The sequence below is a fragment of the Manduca sexta genome, chromosome 23 (assembly GCF_014839805.1).
Source record: "Manduca sexta isolate Smith_Timp_Sample1 chromosome 23, JHU_Msex_v1.0, whole genome shotgun sequence".
Lineage (NCBI taxonomy): Eukaryota > Metazoa > Arthropoda > Insecta > Lepidoptera > Sphingidae > Manduca > Manduca sexta.
In genome coordinates this window covers 16,541,786-16,566,637 of record NC_051137.1, presented here as the reverse complement: position 1 = coordinate 16,566,637, position 24,852 = coordinate 16,541,786, and the positions used below count along the sequence as shown (strand labels likewise).

General features: G+C 35.6%; 2 protein-coding genes across 2 annotated transcripts; one reads left to right on the top strand and one right to left on the bottom strand.

Annotated features, from left to right (window-relative positions):
- Nucleotides 1-1,416: 1,416 nt before the first annotated feature.
- Nucleotides 1,417-7,702, bottom strand: LOC115456283 (eukaryotic translation initiation factor 3 subunit H). Its single transcript, XM_030185288.2, has 5 exons — nt 7,611-7,702; nt 4,617-4,834; nt 3,948-4,107; nt 2,361-2,565; nt 1,417-1,869 (listed from the first exon to the last, which is right to left on the bottom strand). The coding sequence occupies exons 1-5, from the start codon at nt 7,686-7,688 to the stop codon at nt 1,517-1,519; spliced, it is 1,014 nt and encodes a 337-aa protein (XP_030041148.2). The 5' UTR covers nt 7,689-7,702; the 3' UTR covers nt 1,417-1,516.
- On the top strand, nt 7,700-23,555 carry LOC115456282 (alsin). The gene is made up of 9 exons (XM_030185286.2): nt 7,700-11,153; nt 11,682-12,013; nt 12,975-13,189; nt 14,060-14,396; nt 15,360-15,625; nt 17,258-17,434; nt 18,050-18,240; nt 19,044-19,207; nt 19,912-23,555. Exons 1-9 carry the CDS (start codon nt 8,084-8,086, stop codon nt 19,957-19,959), a joined length of 4,800 nt encoding a protein of 1,599 aa, XP_030041146.2. The 5' UTR covers nt 7,700-8,083; the 3' UTR covers nt 19,960-23,555.
- Nucleotides 23,556-24,852: the final 1,297 nt, after the last annotated feature.

Here is a 24,852-nt window from a genome sequence, read left to right as displayed (position 1 = left end):
AGTCTCCCAGCGGATGATGAGACGGCAAGGAAATGTGTGACCACGGGATCGTATCCCGTTATAGGCATAGAGAGGAGGGCTTGAGTGGCCCATGCCCACAGGATTTTGAGGCTTTCTACTTTTACTATATTTTGTTAAGACGACCAAAATAAACAAATTTTCAATTACACAGAAGTAAATTTATTTTATAGTCTAGAATACCGGCCACCGCTAGAAAAAGATCTCGCATCCAAAAACATCCGTATCTAGGTTATTTGGAACGGAAAATCCACGTTCCTGATACTGACAATATCTTAATGTGAGATAGGCTAGTGTGTCTCTTTATATTTAAAAATGGAGGAAGTCAGGACGAATATAGAAATTTTCCACATCCGGTGTACTGAGCCATATAAGAGAAGTTTGTATTTTATCATCTCGATAATTAATGACATATTTTTAAACAAAACAAAATTGTTACTATTGTAATTCAAAACCTGTTTAATGCGTACTAAGTATTGAAATATGGGATAAAGTTTTTATTTAATACCTGTCTACTTTTCATTAAAAACAAGACCACGCGGAAAGAGCTATGCTTATCCACAATTAAGCGGCAAATCAATATTTTCATACACCAACAACATTCTTGATTGCCTGTTTTCTTTTGAGCGGACTGGTAATTGTGCCCCGCTAACGCCTCGGTTTGCTATTAAAACAATACAAACTATACTATTTACTGTCATTGAAAACAAGGAATATCCGCACGCTGTTGCGAATAAAACGAAATACCTACATCGATTGATATCTATCAATAAAAAATAATAATAAATCAAACCTAAGGAACCGAATCTACCTTCCTATGCGAATTAGATCAGTTATACTGACCTCGTATGCTTAGCTTTTGTAAGTGTCCCCTAGCTGACTACAAAAAAATCTTATATCTAAAGAAACCAAGATCGCCCTCGCTGAGGACACAACCCAGTACCCGTGGCTTAGCGAGATGCTCTCCTCCAAAAATGACAAGGTAATAATTACAATAATATATTCTTCCATATATTTTTTTTCACTTAATTTTTTTTTTGGTCTTAGTAGAGAAGTTGCGCCTACACAGCGTAACAAGCAACTTGTGTTCTCTTTATCCTCATGCTGACAATAAAATCATTTAGTTGACTGTAAATACATACTTTTTATTAAAATAATGATAATAAATTTAAATCATAGCCAGAGGCATTATAAATAATTATTTGTGGTCAATATAAAAAAGTTTAATTCGGCTTGATTAAAAATATTGTCGATGCCACGCGTTACTCCAAAACTAATATTTTCGGCGTTTTCTCGTGTATTTGGGAACATGAATTTACTAGCTCAGAAGAGTTTATTTTGGGAGACTGCGTTTAGAAAATAGAAAAATTGATTTTGATAAACAAGAAAAGATCCTCATACTTAAGATAATATATTAAAAAATTATAAATTCTACGAACTTAAACTAAAATAAGCGAAACACAACATCCTGTGACATACAATTTAATACCATACAAAACTAGTTGTTCTGTTTCGACTCCTTAGCATTTTGCAATGCTTGAGTAAGGTATAATTTTGCCAAACTCTGCGAACAAAACTGACTTATATGCTGGCTGTAAGTATTGATTTGTCCTGCAACGATCATAGGGTTGAGCCTTGGCGGGACTGGATGAGGCTTAAATAGCTTATTAACATCTTCTTCAGGCAGTGGAGGCTCATCCTTGGCAGCTCTGGCCGCGTTTTCTTGAGTCCTCTTGACCAACCAACGGTGTTTGTCTTGCTGCTGACGAACCACGAGCTGTTGGTACCTGTTGAACTTGATCGCCTCTTGGTTCAGTTCGTCGACGCGTTCCATTAGGCTGCGGAGTTGGCCTGAAAGTACCAAGGTTAGAATATTTTTAGTAAAGTACAGAATAAACACGATAACCAACACGCCGACATAATTGTTTTGACTGTCACTGTGACTGTCCAGGGGTAATCATAACTCATCAATCGACATTCTGTTCGACTCCACTCTGCTTACCATCAGATGCAGTGGGGACACTTTGCCGTGCCCGTACCAACAAAAAAAAGTGTTAATTACGCATAAAATCGAAAAGTTTGCATGCCTGATAACAATACCCAGAAATATCGCTATTTTCTACAGTTTACATTCTCTTCGCCTCTCGGCTACTAGAATTTGTTAGTATTATGCCGATCTGTTTTGAAGTCCTCATAATCCGAGAATCCTGTAAGTTATAACTGACCACAAAGTATTTTTTTTAGGAATAAACAGTTATCAGCCTTTTCCTTAGATTTGTGATATTTCAAAATAAGATGTAATTATATAAAACTAAATCAGATACCCCAAAATATTTACACACCTTCAAGCACCGAGGCGGTGCCAAGATCCAGGAATTTAGAGCCATCTTCCTCTGGGATCATCTCTGTTAGCTCGGAAATCATGATGTTTGTGAGAGGAGAGTTGCGAATCACGATCGGCACTTCAATGAACAGGCTTTCGTAGCCAATCTTCAGGTTGCGCAGGGACTCTGGTGTGTAGTCACCCTCCTTGTACATGGCAATAGCCTGGAAAAAAAAATTATATGAATAAATCCGTTAAGAAATAAATTGATTGCTTCATGGTAGTATGTCATGCTCATACCAATATCGGACAGGATTTTGACTGCACTTCATAACATTAAACTGCGCTTAACATCTTAGGACAAAATTCTCAACGATTACACTAGCAATAATACAATTACGCTCTTGGATATGTATTGAGATTGCTTCTATTCTTCGTGTATAGTGATTAAGTGATATATTATTGAAGGAATGAATCCCACCAACCGAATTCCGGCCACGGTGGCAAATCTCAACTGCGATCAACCAGGTACGCAGGAGATATTTTAGTACACAAGTGTGTGCGCATTGCGCAATACACAAGTGCACTCTCTGATCCTACACTCTCCTAGTCTGGTGAGACGGCAAACCAACATAACCGGAAAAAGATCAGACGAATGACGAACGGCTTTACGTGCTTTCCTAGGGACGGAGGTAACCGTCAACTTCCTGACTCCAGGCTGCGACTGAGTAATTTTTAGATGGAAAAACCCAGTCACAACTATTCTTGGACGGACCTGGGATTCGAATCCAGGACCTCAACACGGTAGTCGAACTCGTACCACGTACGCATTACAACTAACCACTGAGACTGCTTTTTTTTTGTATATTATATCTACTAGCTTTTGCCCGCGGCTCCGCCCGCGATATAAAGTTTTTCAGGCTAAAGTTTTCCGTTATAAAAGTAGTAGTTTCCCGGGAGCCTATGTTCTTCCCAGGGTCTCAAACTGTCTCCATACCAAATTTCATCTTAATACGTTGGGTAGTTTTTGAGTTTAACACGTTCAGGAAGACAGATGCAACGAGGGACTTTGTTTTATAATATATTTTTTAGAACTTTTTAAGAGGAACAATCCCGTCATACATCATTATTGCATAACATTAACCGTTTACGCAGCGCACGCAACGGAAGCTCTCAAAACTAATAAATTGTCCCCGTTTTTGCAACATGTTTCATTACTGCTCCGCTCCTATTGGTCATAGCGTGATGATATATAGCCTATAGCATTCTACAAATAAAGGGCTATCCAAAACAAAACTAATTTTTCAGTTCAAACTGGTAGTTCCTGAGATTAGCCATTACTGCTCCGCTCCTATTGGGTATAGCGTGATGATATATAGCCTATAGCACTCCACGAACAAAGGGCTATCCAACGCAAAAAGAATTTTTCAGTTTGGACCGGTAGTTCCTGAGATTAGCGCGTTCAAACAAACAAACAAACAAACAAACTCTTCAGCTTTATATAATAGTATAGATTACCACAAAATGAGCATATCTGGATAAAAAAGATGGCTTCAGTTGGGCAACAAAATCTTCAAATTAAAGAATTTATAAGAAAATTGCCAACCTGAGGAGTCAAACGGTACGCCTTCAGAGTCAGGAAACCTCTGGCAGATTTCTTTGTATCGTAGATGACGACCACACTCTCTTCGATCGAGGTCTGGTAGTGATACTGCGATTCCAACAGAGACTGGCTCAAAAAATTGCCAACGTCGGCACTTTGATACCTGAAATATTACGAGAAATGCATATTAATTGAAATTCAAAAGTCATAAATGCAATTATAAATTTTATATAATAGTATATTATTGTCATATATTTGCAAGTTTATTCATTCACATTAATATAAACTAGAAGAGATTTATGCTTTGTGCAATGAACAAGACTGCATAGGAAATGTGGTATTGCATGTTCCAAAGTAAGTATCAGGCTATTATCACCACACCCCAAAAATATCGCAAGATATAATGAGAAATAATTTAAATAATTACAATATACCCTATCCATCAGTGGATACCGGATTCATGGCAGATTCCTTTTATGTAGAATATAATTACCATTATAATGAATTGCAGACTGTACTGCATTTATACATATAAGTACCTACATGTTTCGGGTTCTCTTTTGGAAAATTTCCCTTTTCGCCACTGCTATCCAACACAAATATTCCACAAAAAAATTTCAAGTATTTCAAATTCACATACTGTAGATTATATTGAGATATAAACAAACTCACCATCCAACATGAAAGTGATCAACATTCACTCTACGCAGCCGCCTCATCATGTCCAACTGGTACTCTTCCTCGTCCATGGTCTCATCGTGCTTAGGGAATGGGAAGCAGTTGGTGATCTCCAGCCGATTCTCCACCACCAGCCCAAGCAGGGCGCCTTGCGCGACTTCCATGTTGCTGCATGATTCTTCATGACAGTGCTTCACAATTTTCATCACCGCCTGAAGAAAAGATGTTGATATACACAATAATAATGATATATACAATTAACAATGCTTTAAATAACTGTTTATTATATAGTTAGAGCCAAACCTTCTCAGGAGTCATGAAGTTTAAAAAAAAATTAAAACCTTACAATGTTACAATGGTAACATTATGGAATTAGCATTTAAAGAAAATATATACCTTAAAGCAAACATAGATAGATTATTTGATCTATCGGGATGGGAAATAACAGACATAAAAAGAGTAAGCAATAAAAAAGAATGTATTCAATTTATTTTCCTTGTGACTGAATGCAACATGCAATTGCTACAATGTAAACACTGAGGAAGACAATAATAATTATTAATCCTTGAACCCATAAAGATAATAAAAATCAGTCATTTTCATATCAACATGTTTGAACACTGACATATGTAGCTGTTCTCTTTCTTGTTAATGGCAATAATTATGATTAATAAATAATCTCAACTTACTCTTGGCTACCTGTAATTATTTTACAAAGTTTCTTGTATTGATAAACTGGTAAACATTTTTAGGTAAGTATTTAATTTAATTAATATTTTGTTTGTTTTTATAGTATTTAAGTTGGTGATCTTGTAGAGCCATATATTACAAAACTAAAATTGATTGGTGTGAAGTTTACGATTTTAAGATTTTGCACAATAATACAGTTTTATAGTTCCACAAATCAAACATATACATTAAAAACTTTTCATTGTTATCTTACATAAGTAATATAATACTCCAAGCTATAAATTAAAAGTATAACAATGTAAAAAACAAAAAAATATATATATTTATAGAACCATCTATATAAAACAAGGAAAAAGTTAACATTAACTACAAAAACCGACAAAGCACAGTCTCTAACTGTTTATTAAACCAAGAAAAAATGAATAGAAAGTTATCCTTTTATTAGATAGCTGTGGATGAGATCATCCACCAAACCGATGACCTCCAGTCTCAGGTCACAGCATGAAGTAAACGTCCCAAAACAGTGTGTGACTCATGTTTTAAACCCATACAAATGGACGTAAACAAACTATGACAAAATTACTATACTTAGTCTGGCCATAAATACTGTTACACTTAATTATAAAAAAATATTACATTTGAATTTCGAATCTGTCATTTTTATACGATTGTTCATTGTGTTTTCTCATTTTGGCGCCAATACATTGTAAAATATTTTGCGATATTAAAATGGTGTGGGGTGATAAAGAGAACCGAATCGCTGTGATAGCATTACACAAAGTAGGTATGGAGCCAAATGCAATTTTTAAAACTCTCCATACACTTGGTATTAGTAAAATGTTTGTGTACCGGGCTATTAATAGGTACAATGAGACCTCCTCTGTTTGTGACAGAAAAAGATCTGGCCGTCCACGTAGTGTTCGTACGAAAAAGGTGGTCAAAGCAGTAAGGGAAAGAATTCGAAGAAATCCTGTCCGAAAGCAAAAGATTTTATCTCGGGAAATGAAGATAGCACCTAGAACCATGTCGCGTATTTTAAAAGATGACTTAGGACTTGCAGCCTATAAGAGACGCACTGGCCATTTCTTAACTGATAATTTAAAGAAGAATAGGGTGGTAAAATCGAAACAACTACTGAAGCGGTACGCAAAGGGAGGTCACAGAAAAATTTTGTTTACGGATGAGAAAATTTTTACAATTGAGCAACATTTTAACAAACAAAATGACCGTATTTATGCTCAAAGCTCTAAGGAAGCTTCCCAATTAGTCGACAGAGTGCAACGTGGACATTATCCGACTTCAGTGATGGTTTGGTGGGGTGTTAGCTATGAAGGAGTGACTGAGCCATATTTTTGTGAAAAAGGTATCAAAACATCGGCACAAGTGTATCAAGATACCATTCTTGAGAAGGTAGTTAAGCCCCTTAACATCACCATGTTCAATAACCAAGTATGGTCCTTCCAGCAAGACTCGGCGCCGGGTCATAAAGCTCGGTCCACGCAGTCTTGGTTGGAATCGAACGTTTCGGACTTCATCAGAGCTGAAGACTGGCCGTCGTCTAGTCCCGATCTTAATCCGCTGGATTATGATTTGTGGTCAGTTTTAGAGAGTACAGCTTGCTCTAAACGCCATGATAATTTGGAGTCCCTAAAACAATCTATACGATTGGCAGTGAAGAATTTTCCCATGGAAAGAGTGCGTGCTTCTATTGATAACTGGCCTCATCGTTTAAAGGACTGTATTGCAGCCAATGGAGACCACTTCGAATAAGCTTTTTATATTTTTAATTGTTTTATATTTATGTATTAAACTGACACACTGTAAAAGTAATAAATGTTATTTGCAGTTAACAATTTTCTTTTTTCTTTATTACAATATTTATGGCAAGACTAGGTACATACCAAATAACATTCTTTCTTTATGCTAATATAAACGTCGCAGTTTTATCTGAATGACGTGACAGTTAATTGCAAGGATCAAGTTGTGTGATAATTTACATGCTTATTTTACGCCTTACGGTGCGCCAAACATCGGTTTGGGACTTTCAAACATAACCTATAAAAAGTTTTGATATGCTACAAAATCGAATATTAATATTTAATTTTATTTGTAAATGCAAGGAATTGTCTTATGTATTACGAAAATCCATTGTGTTTCCTACATTTTATTGCAATATAACACTAAAACACTTAAATATGTGACGTGTCTGTAACCAACATAAATGAACACGAAAACTGTAGTTTTCAAAGTGGTATGATTCCACGGCATTAATATAGACATTATAAAGTTATTATTTACCAATCCATCGCATTGCACGTAAGTAATTGTTGCTTCATTTTCAGGAACGCGTCTAGCCCAACCACTGTGGCTCGCCATTTTTGAAAAAGGATGAATGAGGTGAACGAACAAAATCGTGAACGAAAACGAATTGACAGATCTTGCCAAACGGTCATAGACAATTTAGTTTAGTACTCCTACTTATATTTATATTGTCTATTAATGTAATCAGCTGTCAAACGTCAAATCAATTGAGCTGTTGTCAATAAATTATTAAATTGTTGCCGTTCGGGTGTTATCAATAAGTGTGTAAATAAATCGTTGTATCGTATAAATTTAAAGTATCCTTTAATTATTTGTGATTCAGACATAAACGTGTGGAATGTTACTATGCGTCTTGTCCGTGCAATTGATCGTGAATCAAGAAAAAGTCGTTTATTTAATTAGTACCAATGATACTCCTACATTCCAAAAACGGAAGTATTTATTAAATAATGAGTCAGCATAAGTTCTGGAGAGGATTAACGCCGTTGAAAGTGTCACCATCCTGTCAGCAGCAAGTACCTGATAAAATCGTCAAGCTCTGCTCATTAAAATCTGACTTCATTGTGTTGGGGAACGACCATGGTGTCTATCATTGCGAGATCACAGACGACTGTGTATCGTTGAAGAAGATCAGTGGCGTCTCAGCCATAGACATATCATATCATAATGATATCCTCTTCATCATTGACATACATGGTCGGCTCTACAAAACTAATTCTAGTTTTAAAAACAAAGAAGAAATTGTAGTGAAAGAGGACTCCAAATGCTGTCCGCACGGCTTCAAAAGCACTAGTTTTAAAGTTAAGTTCAGGAATGTGGTCTCCAGTGACTTTGGTCAATTGTTTATTAGCAGTGATGGACAGCTTTGGGGATCTGGTAACATGCCCCAAATATCATTAGAATCAAATAGTATCAAAAAGATACCATTCTTTGAAGGTAGGACAGTGTACAGTGCGTCAGTCGGTCAGAACTTTGCAGCAGTTATAGCTAGGAAAAATGTGAAGCAATCTGACAATTGTGATACAGACAGTGATAATGATGACGAAGAAGTGTTCGCTTCCAACTGTTCACAATGTCAAACAATAATAGGCCTAGCGTCGCCTGCATCAGTACCGTCCTTGTCCGAAACTTGCCCTTTAGGTGTTCAAATTAGTAAGTCAAGTGAAGATTCCAGTAGCACCACAGCCCCACAAACTGACGTCCATATAGATCCGCATAGTTTTACAGAAGATTCTAGTCCCTCATCTGAGGAATCTAAGATTGCACGAACGAATGCTCAAAAAGTTAGTTTAGATATGGAACTTAATCTACAAGATAACAAAGAAGATGATGAAACGGAGCAGAACAGTGATGCAGCAGAAGGTTGTACAGACAAAATAAACAATATATTTATAAATACAGATGCAGCCAGACAGTTCCTAAGTAGACAGTTATCTTGGGTGTCAGCAGGAGAGGACTATTTAGTAGAGTACACAGAAAAACCAACCAGAATCATCAAAGAAAATGTATCTAATCTAACAAATTTTGTTTATGAAGGAGTCAAAACAGTTGGAGATAAAGTTGCAACACTTTCCAGACATGTTAGTGGTAGTAGTGATAACAATGAAATAGTTGAAATGCAAATGAAGAATCAGAATGATGAATTAAACTCCCTGCTGTACAGTTGTACTTCCAACTGCAACTTAGAAGATCTCCAATTTTCCACTAGCACTATAAGTAGTGAAAAAGAGTTTGAGGCAGCTAGAAAGACAGAGAATCTTAAAAATATGTCTAAACTTGGAAAGAACATATTGGCAACAGAATTATGGACTTGGGGTGACATATCATATGGACAAATAGGTATAGGTGATACAGTAAAAAGAATCAAACCAATGGCAGTGATGAGCTTGTCTGGGTTTGGGTTACAGAAAGTCTCATGTGGGAAATGGCATTGCTCGGCTCTCACTCTGGATGGTAGACTGTTCATGTGGGGCTATAACCACTACCACCAAGTTAGTTTTGATTCTAGAGAAGACAAGAGTGGTCCGAAACAGTTCACAGAAAATTCTGACAGTGACAGAGTCAGAGACATGATAGCTACTGACCACCACACCCTAGCATATACTCACAATGAAAATATATTTTATATGGGCAAGCATACAGAAGGATTTACAGAGACAATAGTAAATTTAAATGATAAGGTAGATGAGGGAGACAGTGAGACTAGTGACACTGTGTCTGTCAAATTTAATGAGCCCCTAACTTACCCTACTAAGCCACAGAATATGTGTTACCATTGGAGAATATTATCCTCAGGTAGCATCAGCTACTGCTCAGTAGAAGAGTCGGCTAAAAGCCCTGAATTCCAAGATTTGTCTATTGCTCAAAGGTATCTTGAAGAAATGTTGTTAATATATCATAACCTTGTTAAACCTTTCCTAAAGAAAAGTAAGTCTATATCAGTACATTCCAATATTTATGAAACTGTTTGTGATATTTTTGGTGACATATTAAACATAACTGCTCTGAACGTGCTCTCTATGTGGCAGTACGCCGAGAAGCACATAAACGAATGTGATATTTCTTTAGTAAAAAATTTAGAAGAATTTATTTATTTGTACAGAAAGTATTACGTAGCTATAAGCAACTTGATTGTTATTGGTGGATTCACGCAAATTAACAGTGTTGTCGATGTTCCGACGAATATATATAATTTGTTTAGCGATCAACTTCCATCTAATAAACAGAAAAATAATAAAAAGACGTCTGAAGCCATAGTGGCACTCGCTTTCGTACAGCCCCTAACAAGATTGAGTTCATACAAATGCATAGCTCAATCAATTTTGCGGTACAAAAGTAAAAGGAAAAAAGGCGACGCCAAACCGAGCATTGACGAACGATTAAACAAAGTTATATGTTCGTTAGACTCGTTAATAGATGAGCAGGAAAAGAAAAGGAAAGAAGCTGACTTGACGAAGTTGTTTTGGGAGACGATAGGAAAGTCTTTAGAACAGCACAGGACGCCTGAGCGTCGACTGATAAGGGAATCGAAGTCGCGGCCACTGAATCTCGTGAATCCGGGAAGGTTTACCTCTCATTGGTTCGTGTTATTTAACGATCTTTTTGTCCACGTCAATGGCAGCACGCCAATTGTTCATCCCCTAGAGACGTTATGGGTGGAGCCGGTGCCAAACACCGATTCATTGTTAAATGTCATACAAGTAACAACTCCAGAAGAAGTAATATCAGTCTCGACAAACACGGAACAAGAAAAAACTGAATGGATACATTCATTGAACTCTGCTATAAGGGTATCGCTAAATAAAGACTCGACATTCAAACCACCCTCGATAAGAACGGCAAGTTATACCTTTTCCAGTAAGAGTGCGTTTTATAAAGAAGCTAAATACAGTGGTCGATGGTTGGATGGTAAAATACACGGCAGCGGTAGAGTGGAATGGCCCGACGGTAAATATTACGTGGGACAACTTCAACTGAACGCGTTATGCGGCCATGGAAAGATGGAAATGCCGGGTGTAGGTAAGCATAGTATTATTGTGAATGATCGATTATCGCTTATCTCGAAGATCCAATGAAAACCTTGATTATATCGACGAACTGTTTAGTGTAGTTTGTAGGAGGCAACTAGACGTCCATAAAATGATACGCCGTAAGTTCCGACTTCGATCTCACAATAATTAAAGAGAATAAAAGCAAAGCCTTGTACCCATATAATTTAGTACACTTATTCAGAATTTTATTAATAGTTATATTTATTTTTCTTAGATTGAAATAAAATTCTTTTATTATTCTGAAATCTGGACCTTGGACCTCCAATTGCTAATAATCATGCAAATAAAACAGGCTGATAATTAAGATTATAATCGCTCCACTGCGTCGTATATACTCGAATATTTCACAAACACTGCAATCATTTTGATCAAAACAATTAAGTCTTTATGTTCAAAGGTTCTTCTGATTATGTTCAATAACGTTCAATAACTTTGTTTATTTCTGTATACAGCTTTGGAAACATACAGCTTTGTTAAAAAAAATACTTCATTTTAGGAATATACGAAGGACAGTGGAAGGATAATTTACAAAATGGATACGGCATTATGAAATACACATCAGGGGATATCTACGAGGGCTATTTCAAAGATGGCCAACCCCACGGACACGGGATTAAGAAACAGGGGGATTTTACCTCATCCTCCGCAACTATTTACACCGGGGAATGGATAAACGGTGTTAAACAAGGATATGGTGTGATGGACGATATCGGGAAAGGAGAGAAATATTTAGGCAACTGGAGTGATAACAAAAAGCATGGATGCGGCTTAATTGTTACGTTGGATGGGATTTACTACGAGGGTCTGTTTATGCAAGACGTTTTGACTGTAAGTGTTTTCTATTGTAAGAATTTAACCTATCATAGAGACAGACTTTCACCTCTACAGCTAGTTATAGTATTTTGATACCAATTTGTTCAGTAAATTTGGACCATGTAAATAGAAAACTGCATGCAGTTATAAAAAAATTGAAGCAGTTAGAAAGTGTTGAATAAATCTCATTAGAGCGTCATTAAAATTTTGTTTATCGTACTTTCATTTGTCAGTACGTAGTAACACTATACGTGCCATGGCCCTAGTCTATTGTCATAACAGATCATGGTGTACGTGCAAGAATTTATCCGTACCTACCTACATTGTAAGGGCATCATCTGGCAGTATTCCAACGTTTAATCAATAAAAAACTATACGCGTATGTAATAGGATACCATTTCAATCGCATCGTCACATCACCTATAAAAATCTCTTTTTATTACATATGTTATGAATCTAATTTTAAATCCCCAAATTATATTATCAATTACATGATGCAATCAATTATTCCGATTGCTCTAAGCCAGTAAAATTCCGTAGGATTGCCGATTATTGATGTGTTTGCGGCTTGTGTCGTTCATAGATTCGATTTTTATCGCATGTTTGTTGAAGTATAGTTTATACACTAGATTGTATTCGCGACTCCGCCCGGGTGAACACTCGATCTTGGGGTAAAAAGTTGTATTCTAATCTTCTTCTTCTGCTCGGCTATTATACTAGGTGCCGGAGTCCGCCTTCCTTCCATTTCGCCAGGTCTTTTGCATTCTCCTCAATGAGCCCATTGACTCTCATATGTTCCCGGAGAACGACAAGCCAACGCTTATTGGGCTGTAAAAAGTTGTATACTAATAATACCCAAAAATAATGAAAATTACTAATTACTAGTAATTATATATTTTTTTAGTCTATCAGAAGTTTACATTAACACTCATAAACTACCCTTTATCAGTGTAGATAACTATATATCTCATTCCAGGGCCACGGCGTTATGGTATTTGAAGACGGAACGCATTACGAAGGCGAGTTTCGATCAGCCGGTGTGTTCTCAGGGAAGGGGGTCCTTACTTTCTCCAGTGGGGACAAAATAGAGGGGTCCCTCAGCGGTGCTTGGACTGAGGGAGTAAAAATATCCAACGCGACGATGCAACTCAACGTTTCGAATCCAGTGCTTCCTAATAATTCTAGACCCAAGTAAGTGAACTTGTTTGACCCGTAATGATTCTATTTATTTGCTACTTAATTATTTTATAGATGTTTGGAAGAGGAAACTAATTTGATAGCGTCCTGGCAGTTTCCTTTAAACCATTGTTTCTAAAGTAGTCAGGTGGACCCCTGGGATCCGCGGGAGACTCGAAGGGGGTCTACGTTGGCATGACCAAACCACGTTGCACGTGCCTCCGCCAACGTGAAAAAGATTTTCGGGGATAAAAGCCCCGCTTTATTTTTTCCCGGGATAGAAAATAGTCTATAGCAGTCATGACTAATTTAACTTTTAATTAGTGGAAAATTTTAAAAGTCGGTTTCGTAGTTTCTGAGATAAGCTCGTTCAAAGAAACAAACTCGTGAGCTGTAAATATTAGTAAGTATAAATGAAGTACTTTCAGTATGAAAAAGTATGTTAATGTGATCCCCCGTTTGGTATATGAATGTATATCAGCCAAGTGATTCATGTAGAGTGGACGCGAACTTTTCCTTTTACGAGTGCGTTGTTTATTCACTATTCCATAATATTGTAATATGATCAAAATGCGATGCGTAATGTTTGATTTCTTTTTACCGTTTTATAAAATATAATGATAATATCTGCAGCAATTAACTAAAGCATCAATTAAATGTTATTTATAAGATAACATTCCAATACGCCAGTCAAATTTGATTATAATTAAATATGGGTACCATTAGTAAAAGACGACAAGTCAAGATAGTTCCTGCCATTTTAAATGCTAATAAATGATCAACCAAATAATTTGCTAAATAAATAAAATCAATGGAAATATAGGTATCTTATTTTGACTAAACATATTTTGTTAACTTCCATTAACGAAAATCATTCTTCCACAGTTCCTTCGGTAAATTAAGTGTTGCGCCAAATCAAAAATGGAACGCGCTGTTCCGCCAATGCTTCCAATGCTTAGGGGTTTCTGAACAAGTCCTAACCCCCACTGGCAATCACTTCGCAAACGGACCTTCCGGACCGACAATAGACAACGTTAAAATATGGCAGAATGTCGCAGTTGCTATCTCCTGTTCACACAAAGAAAGAAATAAAGTATTGATGAAGCAAAGCAAGAATAGTGATTTGGAGAAGTCTGTAGATTGTTTGGAAGTGATTCCGCAGTTTGGACAGAAATCGTTGACGTTAGAGAGCTATGCGGAAGTGAAGCAGTATTTGCATAATGTAAGTTTTCTTATTACTATAAAGTATTAATGGTGGCTGTCAATATTTGGCATGTGATTTGTGGGGTTCTATTTTCGATTCCTAGGTTTTTCAACAATATATAACCTATAGGTAATATTTCCCTAAGGTTCGTGGAGTCGTTCTATGGAAGGATGTTTCTAACAGTAGATTTTCAATTAGGTAGAAGCATAGGCGTATATAGAGAGGGCCGGGTGGTCGATACCCATTTTACAATTTGCTGTTGGTAGGTAACACTAACAATACTACAAGAGGTTTAGGCATCCTTTATAATTTTTTCAAACAACCAAATTTTGTCTGGAACCCAGGTCCCTCTGAAAAATGGCTAGTTATGCTCAAGGGTAAAAGAGTTCTTTTTTAACCTCATTTGCAATGAGTAAATGGATACGAAACATGAGATTGGATTCTCGTTTTCTATCCATACAGGTCTCGCAAATATTATTTGACTAATAAACTTCATTGTTTGCAAAAATGTGCATCACAAAGTCATTGTTGTGCAATTAACGATTGTGTTAATTGGTACAAGGTTTTTCGTCTCCTTTGTTTTTATTTTAACATAATTATCCGTGATGTTATAGTTTATTATGATAAATTTATATTACCTTTTGTTTATATGTTATACATAATATTGTAGATTGTCTTTTAAGTAGTCCAAAGTAGGTATGTTCAAAGCTAAACATTTAAAGAGAATTCAAAGTAGATTTTTCAACCTCTTTGTTTAAATTTGATATTATATTTTAACAATGTTTCTCATCTACCGCTCGCGCCATTTTCGCAGTATTGCCAATTAAATATTTCGAAAAAATACTGTGTTATGTACCGTCTGTGGCACGAGTATTAAAATAATATAAATATAATTTGTAAAATCAATATGACAAATACATTTAGAACTCTAAAACTCAGTGAATGTTTAAATCTAATTAGTTCTACATTTTTAATCCTCAGGCATGTGAATCTACGCACCATCCTCTCGGGCAGTTAGTTCTAGGACTGACAAATGCTTTCAACACGACGTACGGAGGCGTCAGAGTTCATCCGTTACTACTAAGCCATGCTGTGAAAGAGTTGAAGAGTATCACCTCGCGACTGTACCAAGTCGTACGTTTGTTGTTCCCAGCTCTGCCGCCAGAGGGCACTGATTCGATGTTGCCATACAAAAAAAGCGATGAGAACGGCGATGAAACTGAAAATGATAATAATCTTATTGACGGGTGAGTAAATTGACTTCGGTGATGCCAAAACGTAGCATAGCCAAATTATCCAAAAATACGTTATTAATTAATCTAAATGTGATAGTTTACTGTTCATCAAAACACGCCAAGATCTATTAATATCTGACACAAAGAAGTATGTGGGGACCAATCCAAAATATTTTTTTCATACACAGAAAATGCCAGCTATAACCCAAAACAATCCACAATTGTTGAAAAGTTGTTGGTACATTTTGGCTTGACTCCGGTACAATTATTTTAAAGACGGATCAATATATCTCGTAGGATCTTCCTGTTTACCCTTAGTCGTTCTTAAAAGAGAAAACAACCAAAATTCCTTTGTCCTTATGGCCCCCCTAGGCTTTGATAATCGTTAGGTTTCAAGTCACTACATAACACGTTTGCTTCACTTGTATTATAAAAAGGCTTAAATTATTGTTTTTCACCTTTATATCAATATGATGGACAACCGGTTTTGTCAACCAGAAAACCGCATCAAAATAGGTCCATTCATTTGGGAGCTGCGATGCCACAGACGGACACACAAATACAAACCTTGAAGCTATAACACCTTTTTTTTGCGTCGGGGGTAATTGTGACGGCAAAGTGTATACACCGCCATCTCGACAGCACCACTGGAACTACAAGACGAATATTGACTATTAGGAGATAATGCTCAATAATCACACTAGATAGACGATTCTGACTTGCAATAGCAGAATTTTAGGAACCGTCAGAGATGCTGTAGCCAGTCAGGCTCAATATTTGCCTGATTGGAGATCTTCCCCTTCCATAGAGGATTGTAACCTTCTGTTCCTCTACAGTGGCGACTACCTATACTCAACGCTACATAATAAAAACTAAATCAGAAATTGCAATTGCTATGCGAAGAACACCATTTATACTGAAACTTTATAAAATGCACACATCACACACATCTTTATTATTTAGAACCTTGAATTATATTAAAGGTCAAATTATACACGATTACTATTTGGCAAGTTTACTCAAATATTTGCACTGACCTACAAGTTTTGGGGTCAAGGTAAATCGTTAGCATTAGTGTGAACTAGGTTACTAGGTTGACTATATTTAGATACTGAAATTCCAGCTACCGATTTTTATTCTTAGATATAAATATCCAAAGAGTACTTATATCTACGCATTGAGCCAACAGAGATTTGAGCAAACAACAAGTATTGCAAAAGCTATGAGTATTTTAAAGCAATTTTCAAATTCACTGATATCCTACAAAGTTATTTTCAACAATGCTATTATTAGTTTAAAGTTAGAAATGGCATTGCTACTTTTATTTTCCAATAATATTATAAATTGAATGAATATAAATCCATTGGTCCTGCGTCTAATCTCTCTCCAGACATGTCGAATTGCCGTCTCACCGGAGTATGAGAGTGAAGGAACATAGTGCAGATGTGTATTACGCACACACTTGTGCACTATAATATATCCTGCGTACTTGGCTGATCTCTTGAGATTGGCTGCCGTGGCCGAAATTCGGTTAGGAAATAATCAATCATACACTTTCATCGAAACGACATCAGTCAGCTGGCCTCCACCATTGATCATCTGTGCTCACGACTTATGCCGTTTGCTTTATCTATCGATTTACAGTGAAATAGTGTCGGCGGCATCACTTCTCCAACCGACATTATTACCGCGTGTCCATCCAGCTTTGTTCGTGTTATACGCTCTACATAACAAAAGAGAAGACGATTTATACTGGAGGCGGCTTCTTAAATGGAACCGGCAGCCTGACGTCACGCTGATGGCTTTTCTGGGAATCGATCAGTGAGTATGTCTATTACATAGAGATGGATAATGTATATAGTTGTTCATATAGTTTTATTGGGAACACAAATATGTATAAAATTATTCTATTTTATATACATTATTATTATTATCATATTTATTATAATATATACATACATTTAATAATACTATTTCACCATTTTTAGATGCACCTACCTTCTTTATCTCTGCACCACCCTAAGGTTAACTGGTAGAAAATGCCTCTGGCATTAAGTCCGCCTATGTATTTACCTGTATATAAAGTGTATAAATAAATATAAAACAAGATGACATACCCAGGTAATTCTGGGAAGCGTACCTATACTTTTTGGTCTCTCAGTCTAATGAGTGTTTTCGATATATTTACTATTGTACCGAACTGTTTATTGTAATCAGAAGACAATTACTAGAACGTTATAGGGAAAGGCATGGATAGGTAATAGTGTGATAATCAAATTAAAAACCTTGTTTACTTGAAAAGAATATTATTACATACTATTCAAAGAGACTATAACCACTACGTTATAAATTACATCTAAAACTTGGCAATATAACGCTGCAGATCTCTTTCTTTTTTAGTCAACCAAGTTTGCCAGTACACTCTTCAATTTATAGGAAATTCTGGGTCGGCTACAGCGGCCCGAACAGCCAGATGTCGCCGTCCTACTCGCCCATGAAGGAGCAGCTCTTCAACGAGGCGGTGGAGACGCTGCAGCAGCTCAAGACCACCTTCTCACCCATAGAGAAACTGCTCGTCATACGCAGCACGTTCCAGAAAATGACCACGGCCGTGCAGCAAGAATTAGGTAATTTCTTGATATTAGTGGTATATTTATCCATGCTATATACAAGTATGATAATTTATATGCATAAAAATAAATGTGTGTACTTATGTATGTTCCTTAATGTCCATTCCAAAACGGTCAGAGCGGTTTTTTTTTACTAATCCTAAAATTATAAATAAATTAAAAAAATACCGCAGCAGTTCTCCCGTGATGTTTGGTAACGATGGGTTCACCAGAATTTATCTGGATAATTATAATTAGTGCTACCCGTCCAAAGCTGTGGCGGGTTGCTTGCGTGAAATTATAAATTTGAGCCTATTGCGACTACAAACTATCTTATACCTTATGCATCGTTACAATTACGTCTTCTTTTCCTTTAGTTTCATTATCCTTCATCAATATTCATTCACAATGTCTCGAACACTATATTCATTTACACACAGTCACAAATTTCTATACACTATTGCCATTGTTTTTTTTTTCTGGTAACAAACTTTTAAATACAATGTATACCAACATTTATATTGATAAACGAGAGACATTAACGACCACCACGCCCGTTCGTCTGTAACTAAAAAAAAATTTAAAAAAGTATAAAAAATCTCGTTAGAGAATAAAAAAATATTATTTCTTATGTTTATGCGAATGTACTATTTTTAGAATTTCGTCGCGGTTTTTATACTTTGCCGCCTACTGACCACGAAGGCTGCAATATCTTAGAAACGTCGGGAGAAAATTTAAATATAAAAACCGCGATAAAATTCGAAAAATAGTTTAATATAAAAAATATTTATTTGACAAAGCCATTAATTCATTGTGCCCAGGTCAAAACTACCTGTGGAGTATGGACGAGTTGTTCCCGGTGTTCCACTTCGTGGTGGTCCGCGCCAGGATCCTGCAGCTCGGCTCCGAGATACACTTCGTGGAGGACTTCCTCGAGCCCGGCATGCAGCACGGGGAACTCGGACTCATGTTCACCACTCTCAAGGTATACTTACTTATACTTTCTACTTAACACACGTGAACACATCACAAACATATAATACAAACATCTATATAACATTCAAAAATCAAAATATTTCTAACTAGATGTGAAGAAGGGCGTCGCCAACGGGGGCAGGGAGGGGCAGCTGACCCTCCCCCCTAGAGATTCTAAAAATGTTGCCAAATGTGAAACAACCAAAGTCCTGGACTTAACTTGCTTGATCGATAATTCTCGTATGTCGGAATTCGAATAAATTCACCAAATCCTTTCCTAATATTCCGTATGCTCAATTACGCTCTGCTCTATGTTATTGTTAAGGCAGGAGAGGGAGAGTGGGGGATTATATGTTCGACTTTATCTACAAACTTCACCCCACAACCCTAGGCCATCGTCTGGCGACGCTCTTGGATGTAAATACGACATGCATAAATCTGAAATAATATATATAGTCAGGGGATCTAATTCCTTCTACAGGGGCATATCCGTCTTATTGCATTTACGGACATTCCAATTGAAGGATTGCTTTAATAGCCATATAGGCAAGAGTGAACAGAATCCCTATTTACTTATCGATGTATTTAACTTTGTCGAATTAATACATCGAAGTTGTGTTTTAGTTAAATTATATTTTAAAATATATTAATCTTAACAGAGGCAGAATTTTTCGTTTACTTTTCTTTTTTTTTACATAAATAATTTTCTTTCAGGCCTGCTACTTCCAAATACTTCAAGAGAAAATGTCCATCAACTCCTAGATTCATTTAAAAACGAATCGGAAAATAACAATAAAATTGATCTCGCAATATGTTTATGGTGCGCATAGTATTTGTATTTCAATAAAGCTTTAGCAATAATTTGCTTTAATACGTGTGTAGATCGAATGTTATGGAAAAGATATATTGAACTGTCGACTTTCAGATCTTTTTGTTGATATCTATCGAATAATATCGAATTGTAATCGATACATATTCGAAATCGATAACGATGTTCATATTGTAATGTCCTGTAATCGATTTTTTGTAATATTCCGCAAGGAATCGTATTAGTTTTACGTATACGCTTGGGAGCTGTTGTAAGCCCCATTACGCTTTGATTTTTGTAATCTGTAGAATTATTTTATTTACGAAATGTATCGGATTTTTTTTCTGTGTGTGTAGTTGGAAAGAGACGACTCTATGTCATAAATTATAGTCTCTTCTTTATAGTGTGTTGACATATGTTGCAGCTTGAACAATAGTCTGCTTTCTTTGACCTGATAACGATTTAGAATACGTTCATGTCCAAATATTTGTAAAAAAAACTATAAATGTGACTGCAACAAAAAATGCCTCAAACATCATCTGAAGTAAACGCTTTTACTAGCCCACTACTGGATTAAGCCTTCACTTCCTCAATATAATGAGGTTTGATCCATGAGCCTCCACGCGAATCCAATTGTCAGGTCTAAAGCCATCCGTTAGGGAAGATTAATTTTGATCCTTAAGACATTGAAACCCTTTTACAGCTGGTTAATTGAATATATATACGCTTTTTATCGTTAAATGCTAGAGATTTGAAACTATGTTATAGCCTGGATGTATAAGTCGCTATTGTAATATAGGTCGATTATCTAAAACTGGCGTGTACAACACACTCACACATGTGTAGTCTCTAAATAAACATACGTCAGGGCCCATATTCTGTATGGTAGTGTAAACGCGTAACGCGGCCGTGTTATGGTATCTTCGTGAAATGTGCGTGGAATGGTATTCTGTAAGCCAAATTTCTATAGTCCTAAACATGATGCGTTATGTTACGTGCTTGTTACGCAGTGTTAAAATAACGTGCGCGATAGATTATAAGGCCCCAGTAGTGACAACGCTCACTCATCAACAAAGTTAAAAGATATAGCATGTTTTGTTTGCATCTATTACCTTCAATTATATTTTTTAACTGTCTCGGTGGCGTAGTTGTAATTGTAAACGGCACAAGACGTCTACCGCGCTGAGATCCTGGCTTCGAATTCCGGTTCGGGCCAAAATAATTTTGACTGGGTTTTCCATCTTAAAAATTACTCAGTCGCAGCTCGGAGTCAGGAAGTTGGCGGTGTAATAACCCCGTGCCTTAGAAGGCACGTAAAGCCGTTGGTTAAAAGCTCCTGCGCCTGATCTCTCTTCAGTCATGTCAGATTGCCGTCTCACTAGACTATGACACTACTAGTGAAGGAACAGAGAGTGCACCTGTGTATTACGCACACACTTGTGCACTATAACATCTCCTGTATACTCGAAATTGGGTCTCTGCATGGTCGAAATTGGGTTAAGAAGTAATCATTCATATTATTAACATACTGTGTAAAATTGTATTAGTATGACTGCGAAGTGAGATTGTGTACGCCAGCTCTAGTAAATCTATCTATATGTATAATTTATTATTATAATCGTGTTCTGGCTAGTTATGTTTAAAAGTGCCAATATATTTATTCGTACGCTTAATGTTTGATGTAGATGTTTTGTCGTGTAAAGAAAGTTTTAACTAGATGGTTATTGTACGCGAGTAATGTTGCTAGTAGTTGGAAATGCGATAATGTTTTAACAGAAATAATGCTGGTAACAAAAGTACACGACGCTGGCTCACTATTACAAAAAACTATGTTATATTTTATGTACAAATTAAATTATATATCATGATTCTTTTTCAGTTAAAATTTCCGATACTCCTGAAAGATAAATAAAGGGGAAGCCATAAATTATTGCCTTTTGTAATTTTTACTAACATGATTTTTTTCATATCACATGATTCTAAGTCTTTTTCAGTGGAAATTTCCGATAGTTCTGAAAGATAAGAAAAGGGGAAGCCATAAATTATTGTTTTTTTCTAATTAATAATATTTTTTTTATCCCATTTTTGCAAGATAATTAAAAATTAACATAGGATGTAATAGTGAACCAGCGATATATGTGTAGATATACCGTGAGCTAAGGTTCTGGATTCGATTCCCACGCGGGAAAAAAAGTGTCAAATAGTGACACAGAAATATTTTTAAGTACTTGCCTACTTTTCTCCTCTTTGCCTTAAAAGAGAGAATATTCAATAATGCCACTGTATGTCTATGCATTTATATCTCTATGGGGCCGTTTTTACAACATGATTTTCTCATTAATATAAACCTTTCAACAACCAACCCACCTTAAATATTATGCCGCCTTAAGCCCAAAATATAACTTATGTCCTCATATTTATATAGAAAAGCGATTAATTTAAGCCTCTTATAATCACCTTGGAAATTTCCATTCATAAAACGATTTAAGGCTTCCCGTCATAACCTCATGCCGCCTTAATTCCTACATAAAAGGATTTTAAATAAATTACGGCCCTATATTAACTAAGCTTTGAAAATTATAAAAGACGTGTTTTCTTAATGCTTTAATTAGTTCTTAATATCTGTTTGTTATTTATTGAAGTTTACGTTCATTTGTATATATTCCATTAAAATTGTCTTTTATTTTATTTATTAGGGTTTTTTATGAAGCAGTAATTGGAGTTTAGTACCACCAAAATATCGTATACTCACTGTGAATCTGTTGTATAGAAACTGAATCACATTTTTCTTTCGCTAGTGATGAAATAATTAATTTCAATTCTGCCTACCCTCTAGGGATAGACATTATATTTTTTATTAGAATAGGTTTACTTATTTATTTTTAGTCCGTACACAATACTATATTTGTGATGTTTTTGAATGCAAAGCTAAATACTAGTCCGTTATGTTCAACTTCCAAAATCAATGCATAAAATCATATAATAACCATGTCATTTATATTATATGCCAGTGGCGAAGGGTGAAATTTTCCAAAAGGGAAGCCGACATATACATAAATACTAATATACATGAATGCGGTCTGTAAATCGTTCTAATAATAATTCGATTTATCATATTTAAAAAGGGAAGCCGGTAGGAATCGGGTTATAAGGACCCTTCGCCACTGTCATATGCCATTAATAGGTTACTTTCATAGCTTATAATAATACAAATCCAAAGGTCTGTTAGTACAAAACAATGTGTAATTGTTGTAGTGATAGAAAGAAATTATAAAAAAAGATATATTTTTTTATACTTTTGTGTTGCCAAATTTGTTTTTGTAGAACATTTTGAAGCTAGATTAGTTTTTTTAGTTAACAATACAGAAATGTTACGTAGAAATAGCATGAGATTGTTAAATGGATTGTTAATTGAAATCAATTAGTGAGTACCATATCATTAATGTTACGTAAGTACGTTATATATTTGTATCTCTTGTCTATGTGTACTTCAAGTGTGTTTAAATCTTTCAAAATATATCGATATATTTAATAAAGTTCGCAGAAAACATGAAGCCTTTTATTTTATGAATAATTTTAATAAAAACTCTTATGTCAAGCATCACCATCACATCAATAAAAATGTGATTGTAAGGCGTATTTGACAAAAATACTTGTGACGTCACTAGCATGTTTACTGTAATAAATAATTTTATAATAACTAAAGTGAACTCAGCTTTATACTTATCTGAAAACTCAAAGGACTACACTACATAATGGTTGAAAAAGAAAACAAACATACGTTTATTAAGGCTATTTAATTCATTCCTATAAAATAACATACCAAATGTCTCTTTTGTACAACATCATATCAAAAATGTACACCGTTATATAAATTTCGTCTCAGGTAAATGTTACCCACCTACTCTCGTGTTACATTCCCTATTTCATGGCTATTAAATACCCTTCGGTATGTATACACAATGCTCAGTGCCCGAGGACGCCGCTCCATTTAAACTTAATCTGTACATTTCGATGTACCCAGGACGATACCGAATGTTAGTCGAAATTGTTTATGGATATGTTTATTTCTCTCTGATTAGTAGTCGATAGATCATATCATGTATAAACGATAGTAAAAGTTATAAGATAAGTTCGAGGCGGAAGGAGAAAGTATGCATGCAAGAGAGTGCGTATCGCACCAAAGGTGTGTAGTATTAGAACCAAATATCGATATAGAAATGCTTATTCGATATCTGGAAAGTATCGATACTATGAAGTATATTTTTCAAATCAGATTTTAGAGGATGTATTTAGCATAATGTCTCATGACACGAACCAATCGATATAAAAATATATCGATACTAGCAATCCTGAGTTTAAATCGCTATTTTCTATGAGAATTATTTAAAACTTGAGTTAATAATTTAATGAAATCATCGCATAAAGTAGATTGCCACACTATAATGTTATCGCACATTTTTCTACCATAACATCAAGCATTATACTTTGTAACACAATTAGTCAAAATGTGCAGCTAGCAAAGTGATTTTTTCCTATTGAGCTGTCACCTACACTTTTGTAAAATATAGCTGCAAAAGTTTTTACGTTGTAAAATATAGTGAATGAAAATTTTAACAACATATTAATAAATATTTTTGTTTGGAATCAGTGTATGTTTTTAGTGTTCCTTGTATATATTATGTATAAATTGCAAAAATATTTTAATTAAACGCAACAATTAACAATTTCGACAATAATTAGGACGATAATAATAACGGCCCGGAATCGACATGAAACGGCGCCCCATAAATGCTGTACATATCTACAATACGCCGAAACCTACTTATTGTTACAATTCATTGTTT